Source organism: Balearica regulorum, chromosome 1, assembly GCF_011004875.1.
Source record: "Balearica regulorum gibbericeps isolate bBalReg1 chromosome 1, bBalReg1.pri, whole genome shotgun sequence".
In the NCBI taxonomy this organism is placed as follows: domain Eukaryota; kingdom Metazoa; phylum Chordata; class Aves; order Gruiformes; family Gruidae; genus Balearica; species Balearica regulorum.
The window spans coordinates 8269232-8282706 of NC_046184.1; the positions used below are offsets into that span (position 1 = coordinate 8269232).

Consider the following 13475-nt stretch of genomic DNA (forward strand, 5'->3'; position numbering starts at 1 on the left):
AGACCAGACAAAGGCTGGAGGATTCTCCCTCTCGCGTGACTTTAGGTACTACATCAACTGAATGTTTCAAGTCTGTTCAGCATAAATTGTTTTCCAAGCCAGCTACTCTAAAATGAGAAAGCTCTCTTTGGGAAGATGCATGACTTTATTTATACAGGCACACACACAGATGCACACTCACTCCTACTTATTTTTGTGACTTCAGCTATTTCTTTTATCTGTTATGCTATGATATTTTCTAAATTTGTTATGATAAGATTCAAAGCTTTCTCCATTATTCAGATATTAGCGTCAGTTAAATCAGAGCAGAAAGATCTGAAATTTGCATTTGTTGTTGTCATCTTCCCTGTGAAAACTATTACATGAAAACATCCAGCATTGTTTAACATCAACCATTTATTTCAACTTTAAGAAATTCAATAATCTGAATAAGCTTTCAGAGAGCATATTTTTACCCTTCCCTACTTACTACATATCTGCGGTTGCCTAATTCTTCCATTACATGCATATCTGACAGCATGTCCAATAATACATTAAAATGCCATTTTATGGTGACATCTATGAATGACTCCATATATCATGGAACACTCTATCCCTGTACATTTCCCTGATAGCAAAATCAAATATTTAGCAACACCAAATGCTGTTCCCGGTTTCTCATAATAGATCTTATGACCTGAATGCAACAGAATTGTGTTAATATTTTATGTTTCATACTATTTTAATTACATTTTAACACATAAAGTTTAAGTCAGGCAGTGAAAAGCTGGAGTGATTTTTTTATTACTACTGCTGCCACTGGGTCACAGTGAGCGCTGAATGAATGGAAACTTCTGTGTTGGCAATTAGCAATCAAGATAGCCATGAACCAGAGGCAAGCTGGTAAGTAACATTACTCAGTCCCGCTTTTTTTAAGTAAGGTTGCACCGTGACAAAGCAGAGGCACAAGAGTGATTTAGATGTGTTGTAGCTATAATAAAGGGGACCCGCAGAAGATAGAAGTAAATACAATCTCTCAGGCTAATCAAGGAGGGTTGGTAGTCAGATCTGTAACAGAATAACTGTAATGTCAATCCTATTTTTATTCTCCTATGTAAGAAGGAAAAGCAACAAACAGGCAGCTACTGGATTAACTGGGAGTCTTGTATCACCTTCTGGTGATTGTTCTGGTTAAATAAAAAATCCTCAAGCTTTGATACAGAGTAAGCTAAGTGTGCTACAGTGCAAGTTAGAGCTGATAGGGTCAAAACTTCTGGAAGGGACAGAACCAATACTCTGTAGAGCTGAGGCTGAGTCCTAATAAGTAAATAAGTAAAAATAGTTTAAGATAAGGGGAGGTTTAGATTGAATATTAGGAAAAATTTCTTCACCAAAAGGGTTGTCAACCATTGGAACAGGCTGCCCAGGGAAGCGGTAGAGTCACCATCCCTGGAGGTATTTAAAAGACGTGTAGATGTGGTGCTTAGGGACACTGACTTGGCAGTGCTAGGTTAATGGCTGGACTCGACTATCTTAAAAATGTTTTCCAACCTAAATGATTCTATAAGCAACCAGTACCTTGAGGTACCACTACCTGGATCTTTGTTTGCCCTAAACAACTACCATTTCTGCAAGTAACTAACTACATCAGTTCCAGACCCAACAGACACGGCTCACAGCAGGCATGGAGAGTGATCGGACCAGCACTGGCTGCTATCTTCTAAGATCCAGAAATGGCTGTTCAGAGCTGACTGGTCAAAAAATGAAGCTGGTGGTGCCTACACTGAATCTTCACAATAAAATAAGGTGCATGTTAAGCAGGCTTCTATAAGAGCACTAAAAGTCCTCCATACATACGGCAATTTGCAATAGCAAAGCAGAACACAAGCCTAATATCTACAATACCAAAAAGCCTCTTATCAGAGGTAGTACAGTGGCACAAAGCACAGACTAACCTTCTTTTTGAAACTGCTAGTTTTTCAGCTGGTGAAAACCCTCAAAGTATTTCATTTCTGCACCAATAAATAAGAAACTAAAATTAACAGCTGCAGCTAATCAAAATCACAATAAGAGAAGAGTGGGTATTGAGGGCTGCACAACTCCTCTGTGTAATAGGATATTCTCCTAGAAGAAAAGAACTCCATACTATATAAAAGTGCTTTATGCTTTCACAAACTTAAAAGAAAAAAAAAATAGCCTTAATTTATTGCAGCCTCTACATCCTTTAGAATAAGATCATAAGTCGGGAAACTTCAACTATCTTTCTTTCAATGACTATAAACTTCTTGGTGCTAGGAGCTGACTTTGATGTTTAATCCTGTTAATGAAAAATAGGACAAACACCTATTTAGGCCATTTTTTTCCAATTCGGTTGGCATTCTGTAAAACATTTCTACTACTTCATCATGTATTGTGTATGCAATTCATGTAGAATTAAGTATCTAACCCTAGCATTTGTGAGGATTTTGCTATTACACATAGAAAAGACCTCTTCTCCCCTTAAAATACTACCCTGCCAGAGGGGGTGGGGTGGGGGGGAGAGAAACTTTCATAATGTGACTCTTTCTGCTAAATAGACAAATCCAGCTGTACTGGAGTAGCCAAAGCAATAGCTTCCTCCTCTCCTTCATCAAGGTCCTGGGTCTCAAAAAGCCTGAATGGCTGCTACCACCAACTTTATTCTCAAATGCACTCTGAAATACTGTCCTACTTCTGTTTTGTGGGTCCCCACACCCTTGCCTTTGGAAAGTCCATTTTGGGTGGCTTCCATGCACCAAATCACTAATTTATATCGTAGTTAGTTTCTGTTTGTTTAAATGGAGGCTTGGTGGCTTTTCCTCCACCGTGTGGTCTGGTGGCTATTTTCTTAATATGTTTTCTAAATGAGTTCTCCATTGCTGAAGAAAGTTAATAATAGAACTTCAGCTATTTCTGGGCCAAGTGCCTTTTCTCTGAAGTTGATGAAATCAAGTTCCAGTTATTTACATCTTTAAAAGCAATATATAGAGCAACAGCTGTGCATCCTATCCCAGAATGGAGGAAGCAGCATTTGCATAACATACAAAGAAACGCTTGTGCAGCAGCAGAGCAGAAACCAGACTATCACACTGCTTTGCAAGAAAGATCACGTAAGTATAGAACAGTTTCATGTGAAATAAAATATATGATTTCTTTGCTTTAGAAGTGGCCCCATAAACTCAGTGTGCTGGGAATGGTGAAAACCCCCAGATTTTTATCATCCTGCTGGTAACAGAAAAATTTTGTCAAATACCTGATAAAGTTTAGAGTTCAAGACAAATTACAGTGCCTAGGTAACCAATATAAAATGTGATAGTGGAGAACTGAACTGCTTCCTCTTGAACTGACCCTTTGTGAAGTATTCACAAAAAAACAAAATGAGAAGTCTTTTACAGCGAGCTTTTGCACAGCAACTGAAATTCAAACAGAAATAAATGCCACAGTTAGGAATCAGAGTCTTTCCATCTACAAGATCTGAATCAACAAGAGGTGTCTGCTGGGTTTTGGGTAAAATGTCATTTTGATGAAACTAAAACTCAAGCTGCGTGTTTGGGGCAGGAGGGTGGAACAAGTGATTTTTAGACTCTTACCTTTTCTGATTCATAAGCAGCTCTCTATGGAGATCTTGATGATTCCGGGATGACTTCACAGGATTAATTAATTTCTGAGGTCTAATTAATTCAGGATTGTCATCATCTATGTAGTCTGGTTCAGCCATAATCTTTCTTGGAATGGGATACGGATCTTTCGGTTCAGTGTCCTTATTCACAGTATCTGTAAAATGGGAAAAACTGCAGTAAATCTACATTGAAAGGCCTTTTAAAGATGTATTAAAACATAAAGGCAGAATATTACATTGGTAACAGTTATGCTTTTCCTAGATTAATTTTGTCTGTAGTAAGTAAGGTGCTCAGAGCAAACATCAGTAGCATCTTTTTAAATAGTCAGCAATTTCACAACAATGTCATCTCCAACAGCCTTCATCCACTGACTTGGAGACACAGATTCCCCCATTTTAAGAAGAACTAAACAAATAATTTAAGTTAAGCGCATGAAAAGCCCTATTGTTTTTAATAAGCCTACTCAGAAGAAGCATTTTTAGATCAGCAATATGGAAGACCTAATACTGACAATATTAAATACAACTGTTTATCAAAACCATACAGAATCTCATTTTCTGCCATCAGTATCATACCAGCTATGGGGAAAACACCTTCTTTGGATAAGCCCTGAACTGTACTGTACCAGGCAAAAGCTTCCATGTGGAAATTGCCAGATCTGCAACTGTTGGGATGGGGGACAGATTTTTGAGTGATAAGGTAGAGGAGAAAAAGTTGGGTGAGGTTGTTTCTTAAAGGCCACATTTCACCCAGTGAAAAGCCACAGATACCCACTGATCTGAAGGCAGTGACGTCTTGATGATTTGTATCATCTGGAAATGTGGCATTTTCCTATCCTGCAGTAGAAAACATATCTATACACCAAATCACAACACTTTTAATCACCAGCTGACAAGTAAACGATAGTTTTCAAATAATTTATATGTGACAATTCATACCCCCTTCCATTAAAATGCCTCAGTCACAAAAGGCTCAGCATCTGAAACGAAGCACATTCAGAGCTATTCTACCTCCATTCGCTGTTGTGGAAACCTGCACGCACAATCTGGCACACTGCAATTATCAGCTTGATGCAACATTGGCCCCTCAAACAGACCCCCAAAAAATAATCTCACAGCATGTGGGTTTACAGAGATGAGTCAACGGGACATGAAAGAAAAGGCGAGAGACCTCCATCAGCCTGCCTGGCAGAACAGCTGAATGCTGCACACTGTACAGCATGGGGCTAGGAGACAAATCAGAGAATCACTGGGATTTGTCGCATATTTTCCAGTAAAAGCTGAATATGTGATTTAATTTAGATCCCACTGTTCCCAGCCCTTCCTGCTCTCTCTCACTCCACGGGCTGTAAAACCTAAGTTCAGTCTCAGTTTAATCCCTAAACTATTTTGTTTCATTAGGAATCTCATATTGTTGCTCAGAGGGTCTGATTCAAAATCTACTTGATATACTGGAAAGATTTCTACTAATACTTCAGTACATTAACACTGAACAGTACTACCATCACCCTGCTTGGGCTGCACGTGCACTTACAGATGAAGAAGCCAAACGACAGGACTAGGTTTTCAGTGGATGCAGGAAACCACTTTGGATTTGAATGTGTCCAATGGATCCGGCATAGCCCTTTCAGCTTCTTTGCTTGAATGGATGATGTGAACTGTGTTTTATTGCTGCTACATCTCACTCACAAAGTTTCTACAGAGCAAATCCGATGAGAAATAGCTTACCAGTGTGAGCTGCTCTCAGGGTGGCCCCTGCATTAGTTTTTCAAGGCAAGTTTATATGTAGCTTTTTTGAACTCTGTGGGGGTGCTAGTTCTCACAGAGACCTCTGAAACTAATATAAAAATTGCCCACAGTTCAAAACTATGTAAGTATATTACTGTACATTACATAAACCTCTTACTGACATTGATTATGCAATAAAAATACTTCTCCCATCACCCCTTCACAGTCCTTCTTACTTCAATCAAGCAACCCGCTATCACTACACGTGCCAAATACACAGGATCATTTTAAAATTGAGGTCAGAAGAAACTTGGAAGATTTCTAGTCCAACCTCCTGCTGAAAGCAGGAGCAGCTATGAGATCAGACTAGGTTGCTCAGGGCTTTTACCCAGTAAGGTCCTTAAGTCCTCTAAGCCTGCACAGCCTCTGTGGGCAACTCTGCTAACCTATCTTCATGGTGAAGCTTTTCCTTACATCCATATACACCTGCGCCCTGGTCCCGAGCCCATCTTGGTGGCCCTCTGCTGAACTCATATCTCAAATTCCTCGCTGTTTCATTGCATGCCAAATTAAAAAGAAAACAAAAAACCCCCCACCTACCCCACCCCCCACCCGCAAAAAAAAAACCCCAACAAACCACAGGATACTTCTCAATGTATACTATGTAGCACCATGACATTAATAAAAAGTGTGTGGAAGTCTATTCTCTTTACCATAGACATAGAATACAATAGCTACAGGTTTTTTCTGGTTTTTTAAATAAGGACACGATTCATACTTCCTCAGTGTTCACGTCAGGCTTATCACAACTAAAACAATTCAAATGTTACATATCCAACCTCCACCCAAAATAAACCTTCTGTGTAAATATTTGTTTTTAAATATTGTTATCAGTTCTGCTGCACTTATGGGGCTGTGAGTCTTCTAGAAGGCATTTATTATCGACGGCTCTCTAAAAATAACCTGCTGCTTCTTCAAGACAAATCTTCTGTTTGCTTAGGCGAATATGAAAAACACAGAATTACCCTAACTGTCTGTCATAAACACTGTACAGGTTTTTTAACACAAGTCCCTGAAAAACAATATGATTCAGTCATTTCTGAGAAAGTCTGATATAATATTTTGCAGCACGTAGATTTGCTTTTGTCAAGCCCTTGAAATGAAGTCTATTTATTCTTCTTTCTTTTGTCTCATCTCTATTTTTAAAAACATGTATTCAACTCAAGAGGTCAGGAATCGTGGTTTCCTAATGTAACATGAACTCTACTAGCAGCAAACTTGAATGAATAAAACTCCCTTGGGAACTGAACATGCTTTCCATGTGTGATTAAGCTGCAAATGATTTCAGCTAGGATTTCCAAACAGAACCAGTGAAATAGGGCACCCGGTTCCCACTCAGTAAATCCTCTCACACCATTTGCAAACCTCAGTCTGGCTGGAGGCCACCAACTCAGTCCTGCAGGGTCACTGCGTAACATTATATGCAAACAATATAATTAAGATAGTGTGATTTCCACCCACACACTTTCAAAGCAAATGTTTATAAAAGCCCAGGCAAGTTTCACATAAAAAGGAAATTGAGGCACAAAGGATTCACCACGCAACGGCAGACAGGAACAGAGGTGGCAGTGCAGCCCCAGAGTTTCATTCTGAAATTCAGGCTCACACCAATAAACCAGTCAAGCTCGATGACAGAATCCCCTTAAAAGTCCTTAAACAAAGTTTCAATGTTCAAGCAGTAACAATTAAAATAAATATTAACTCCATGAGTCTCTAGGGCTCATGATCACAAAAGTCACAACCCATAAAGATGCTTTTAGATCATCACTAGGTGCAACAGTGGGACATGAATAATCCAAACAATCACTTAGCAGCAATATGCTGCCTTAAGAGCATCCGAGAGGCTCCTTTTAACCATCTGCTGTTTCGAGAACAGACAATCCATTTCTGTGTTTACCCGTTACCTTGCTCCAAAACAAAGGAAAGAGATTTGGATTCAGAGGAGGATTTAGCTGAGCTTGGCTCAAGTTTAATACACCCACTAATTTGGCAGGTGCTTCCCCAGCGTGTTTGCTGAATTAGCTATTGCTGCACAAGCAGGACAAAAGCATTTATCTACCCTATCTTCTCCTGCCTGAGTAACTCTCACAGACTTTGTTCGTGACTTCTTACGTAGATGTGGATTTTCATCCAGAAAGAATAAATTGGGGATCCTGCATGGAAGAGGAATATTAACTCCTCAATCAGAACTGCAAAGCAATTTCAATATTCCTCCACAAAGAAGATGTCTTTGTATAAAAATACTTTCAAGTATCCTCCCAGACAGAAGTTTAATGTTTTCAGACAGAAAGATGCTCTTAGAGTAATCAAGTACCACCGTACTGGTACCTCAGTCTTGGAGGGCCAAGACCAAGTGGTCACATACTTGCAATTCTCTCGTTTATTTTCCTTGGAGCACAAGTAAATTCAGGAATAAGAGAAAAGACCCTTCAAATTGATCATACAGAATAGATACAACTGAACCAGGGTGTGCCAGAAGCATGCAAGTTATATTTGGGGGAACACGTCCAACAGAGATGTTTGCTTTCAATGTTATTTATTTTTTATTCTATCTATAGAGGGGGTTTTTTCAGCCGAAGTCCCTTACTGGTAGTAACACTGGAAAGGTGCATGCAAAAATGCTACAGACAGCCACTAGTATTTTTAACAGATCCAAAGTAGATCTTAACAACGTCAGGTTAAGGAGTCAGCAGCTGCCAGACCTTTTGCTACAACAGGGCTCCCGTGGCTTCCACAAGAGAGGGAAGTTGATGCCAAAAAAACCCTTGTGTTTATACGGCATTCAGGGAATTGCATTTATTTTCTATCTGGTATTCCTTATACCAGAAATCACCCTCTACATATGGAATCTGAATATAAAAATTCCTGTGAGACACCATATATTTATATTATTATACATATATATGGCATTTTCACCCTTCAAATGGTTCCCACAATTATTTCCAGCTGTGAAAGCAGAGGCAGAGTTGAGGCCCCTTAAAAAGCAGATAAATAAATGCATAAAAATACTGATGAACATCAAAATAATAGACTAGTCCAGGATCCAAAAGTTACATTAAGGCTAAATTTACGTGATTTCCTTTTTGCCTTAATAAATTCTTGAATTAATATTTTCCATAGAAGCATTAGCTCAAACCCTGAATACCTCTTGAAGATTTTATTCTCAAAAATGCTACAACATCTGTTCTGAGCTGTACTGTAAACCATCAAATGCTATTTTTTAAGACTTACATTTTTAGCTCTTTAAACTACCGCGTAGACTTGTGGTTTGTTACAAGTAACCCAAAGGCATTCTTTGAGAAGAAATATGGTTTTACTCTCCCCCTTCTGATCTGAAGAGGAATCAGAATAAAAATTCTTCAGCCTGTCTCTGCTCAGACGTTACACAACCAGCACTGCATGGGCCAGCTCGGGTGGAAAGCAAAAGAGCTACTTAAATACAGAGTGGGCTTTCCAGGCACCATCTCAGCACTGTTTGCACATGAAAGCTCACCACTGCTATCATTTTTTTCTATATGCTCTCAGTGCAGTAAGAGGCACTTGACTAGAGAGATTTACTTGATTAACCCTTGATTACAGATATCATTAATAACTTCCCACAGTTCACCCTTTAATTCAAAGTAAGAGTTCCTGAAAACAGAATACAAAATACTCTTCCCACCCAAGATGCTCAAGCCAGCCATCATCTAAGGGGTTTGGCTCTTACGCACACTGTCTTTCATGGCTGAAAGGGAAGGTCTGGAGAGGTGCTGGCAGGTGCATTTCCTCCCAGACCCTCAGGCTTTGTTCAAAAATGCCGCGATTTCCCAGCTACAAGAGTTTTGCTTCAGAAAAGGAGATTGTCCTCACCTGCATCAAAATCGAACACATTTAGGGCAGTGTGCACCTACTGTCCCACACAGATTGCATGTTTAATATCCTCCTATTACCAGATTACTTTCTGTATTACTATTCTTCAAATGAAATGAAAACCATCAAATTTTTTTAACCCTTTGGCAGGTACCTGGGTTTTGTTTCTGGCTCCAGCCTTACCTTACTGATCTTAGGGATGCAATAACCTGCCTATGTGCCCAGCTCACGCATATACAAGAGAAGAACATTTTAGAAACCACTACGAGCTTCTGCAAGGCCAATCCCACTGCTCCTTGTAATGCACTTTAAAATCTTCAGATCCCAGTAGACAAAATGAAGTAGCAAGACTGAAAATTTTCTGTCCATGCTATGCCAGAACAGTTTAACTCACAGAACCTTCCTTACGTGGGGTATCATCAATTAACATCTTCATCAGTTGCATGGCTGCCCAAAGACTGACAGACCACGTAGACTTCTCTCAGGAACAAGGGTACGTTCACTTGACCAGGGCAGCTCAAAGCAATCTCAGTGATGTCAAGGACATGGAAAGAAGCGGGGTTTGCTGGCTACTGAAGCAATTCCTGTTGTCACTTTAGAGGATATTAAAATGAACTAAACCACTCAAAATCTCAAGGAAATCCAGTTAACGCCCATTTTCTTCCCTTAAGTACTGCTGAGAGTGTAATGTCAACAAAGCACAGATAAAACATCCATTAGATGAGAAACCAGAAGAAAGAGGGTCATTTTAAAGATGTTTGCATTGGCACTGACACCTAAAAGGAGACAAGAGTACGAGATTTGGGGCAGTGCTCCACACTGTTACAATTCTCTCAAATGCAAAGAGCTGCTTATGGCTCTCATTCAATGTAAATACCACCAGGCAGTCACTGTTCCTGTGCTTTGAAGCTGAGTCAAGTCTTGGGTGCTAAGGGAAGAGCGTAGATCCCCCCACAGGCTAAGGGCTAAAGAGCAATGCTGGTGAGGACAAAACCACTGGTTCCTCTTGGTCTCTAATTTACTTGGAAAAGAGAGGCAGAAAGACACAAATGGGTTTAAGAATAGCCTCACCTTCCACTAAATTCACCAGGCCCAATGAAGAGGAATTTGTATTAATCCAAACAACTTTTCCCTCAGGCTGCAGGGTCTGCAATGAAGCTCTCTGCCACTGACTTTGAAACCACCTCAAAGTACCAAGTCTAAATAGTTGCATTTCTTTCTTCTCCTGCTTATTTAAAATGCTGAGAGGTATCAATGCAGCTGTGTCATTAGAGGTGGAAGATGAGAGGAGAAAAGTGCCTCTCCCCTCCTACTGCAATAGGAGGTGTCCACATAAGAGCACTGGGAGAGAAGGAGGAGATGGAGATCTTCGTTCACCACTGCAGGCAGAGACTAGATCCTCTTCTTGTCAGACGCAGGCAAAACTCGGATATAGACTTTCCCTGCAACAAACTACTTAGAATCTAATTTTTAACACAGCCAGTGGAAAAGATTGAAGACTGAAAGACAAAAAGACACAGGACGAAGACTTGCACACTGTGAACAGTGCCCATCTTCCCTAAATCCTGGTCTATGCTCAACCCACCATAACACCATGGTTCCAATCTGACACTAGCAGCAGACAAAGCAGACTATGCATCTTACATTATTCCTCTTCCCCAAAAGTCCTGCATGTTTATATTCTCCATACTCATTTTGCTCAGGTCTTTGTGATTACTGAAATCCCTAGACAGGGTTGGGGATGCAGAAAGCCATTCTGATGGCAAGGAGAAGACCGAGTGTTTTGGACACCTCTCATCAAAAAGGCCCTTAGTAACTATATTGCTTTCTTCCTGCGGAACAACAGCATGTCATGCACACACCCCCTCCCCTAATCTCGTCTAATGTCATTCATTTGGAAGGAATAAATCATGACTACCAAAGGCATGCAACTGAATATATATATGGCTTTCACCAACCCATTACACAGGTAATTATTACACTGCAGTAAACGTGACTTTCAGGAGATTACTGAAATTATGCCCCCTAGGAAATGCACTCCACAGCAGTTTGCAACTAGATTAATCCCAAAAGGTAACTAACAATTTATTTATACATGGGTCAACAGTCATCCATATGCGATTCTGAAATGATGCATTTTTCAAAGCAATTTTAAGATTAGAAAAGCAAATAAAATCAGTTTATACTCCCTGCAGCTACAGTGCACCATCAGTGCTCTAGAGCAGTCAGTTTGGACCACTAAATTAAAAATCAGGGCAGGTTTGGCTGAATCAAACTTAACCTCATTAAAATATGGGATTTTGCATGAAAACTGAGCCTTGAAAGTCCAAAGAGTGCAAGGACAGTTTCTTCAAGGCTTCACTGTTGCAAATGTTAAGAACTATCAAACAGTGTCACCCAGTGGTAAAGGACTTCCTGCAGACAGGAACAGAGCAGAAAAGGTGGGGGGGAGAAGGGGGAAGACCGACCCAAATCCATGTTTATATACAAAACCACTAAACTTAAGAGCAAACAAACTGAATCCCACACCATTTTGGAAGAAAGGCCTACTTCTAAGTCATTCTGTTTCTGAAAACATCAGCATTAGAGGACAGTGATTCTTCAAATATAAAAGGTTTACCACTAAAGACTTGTATTTATGAGGAAGAGAGGGAAATCCAGAGCAGCCAGCAGCCTCTTATTAATTGAGAGAGTGGAAACATTTCAAGCATCTGACTTAAGATGCTTAAAAGGAGACTGGTAAATCCTGAACGCTCTTAAACTTCAGTTCAGAAGACCATCAAGATTCTTCCAGGGAAGAGAGAAACATGTCGATGGTGGCTGTTTCTGCACTTGTTCTGTATTTTGTTCCCTAAGATTGGGTGAGCAAGGTGAGAGATTAATGTGTGTCCCAGTGAGGCCAAGCAAGATCCAGGAACAAAAAACTGTAGGTCATGCACCCTGAAGAGAAATACTCTTCTGGATGTTACGATGCTGCTGCTGCTGAAGGATCCTGGTAAATATTCAACCAGGCAGAAGTCTATGTCAGATATAAGCCAAATAGGGTAAAATGACCTTTAATGTATGTGACAAAATTTTCGAGCAAGATTAGAGACAGGTTGCTTGGCACCCATGTAAACAGCATTGGCACAGCAAATAGTTTTCTTATTTTTAAAGAAAACAGGATGTTAAAAAACAAATGGAAGTGCAACAACATCTAAGAACTGGAGAACATGCCCCTTATTGAGGCAGTTATAAGAGCTCAGTCCATTTGGCTTTTAAAAACTGAAAATTAAGACCAGCCTTATTGTTGGTTTGAGATGTTTCAGTGACTGGAGATCAGGGCTAGGAAGCAAATTCCTAAAATAAGACACACACTTTTAAAGCAAGGGGAATAAAATGCTAGATTTACTAAAAGATTTGTGGTAGGAAATCAGAAATGGTTCAATTGCATAGAGAGACCAAATTACAGGACCATAATTATCCCTTCTAATTCTACAAATTCATAAATCTATGAATGCAAGTAATAAGTGTTGGCACGGGGGTCTGAAGATTAAAATCTCTGCATTAATCAGGTAACTGTGCATTCGGTAGCTACGGCAGCAAAAATAAGACCAAGAGAGCCAAGTGTTTCACATGCTGCTGAAGTTATACCAGCACTGTAAATCCCCGAGTCTTGCCAATCGGCGCGTAGCGCGGCTGGTGAACCGCCAGATACTGCTTCGTGCCACGTGCGGTTCCGTAGGGCAGAGCAGCATCCTGCCTGGAGTTCGGGCATAGCACGATCTGCTGAGCTGCCACTCCTCGCCTCCCCTCCCCTCCGGGTGTTTCTGAATGACAACTTAAAAGGAATTCTACCACCCGTAAAAGCCTGTTTTCAACAAATTTAAAAACACTAACATAATGAAAAACACACAGTTCACTGCAGCTTGCCAGCTTCCTAAATATATTCATAGGTAGTTATGTAAAAGTTAAGCACTTCTTCAGGCCGGGCAGATATGTATCAATTACCTGCCAACTAAACAACTCAAGTTTTCTTCATTTTCTAGGAAGAAACCCCTTTCCTGGGGGGGGGGCGGGGCGGTGTGGGGGACAAAAAATATGGTAAAGATTGCTCTTTCTTCTCTCTTCGGTGGCAAACGACTCAGAGCAAGCATCCAGCCTCTGTTTTGATTTCTTAACACAAGGAGTATCTTTTCTTAGAGAAAAGGAAACAAAAAGAAATAATTTTCTTAAACATATC

The 13475-nt window shown here is 40.1% G+C and overlaps 1 protein-coding gene across 5 annotated transcripts in view; it reads right to left on the minus strand.

The window, feature by feature from the left end:
• The window catches only part of FAM107B (family with sequence similarity 107 member B), a 63677-nt gene that overhangs the window by 5994 nt on the left and 44208 nt on the right, over window positions 1-13475 (minus strand). For all 5 annotated transcript variants that reach the window (XM_075769262.1, XM_075768927.1, XM_075769091.1 and 2 more), the window contains one exon: window positions 3588-3771. In XM_075769262.1, coding sequence (XP_075625377.1) covers window positions 3588-3771 — 184 coding nt within the window. The remainder of the gene's footprint in view (window positions 1-3587; window positions 3772-13475) is intronic.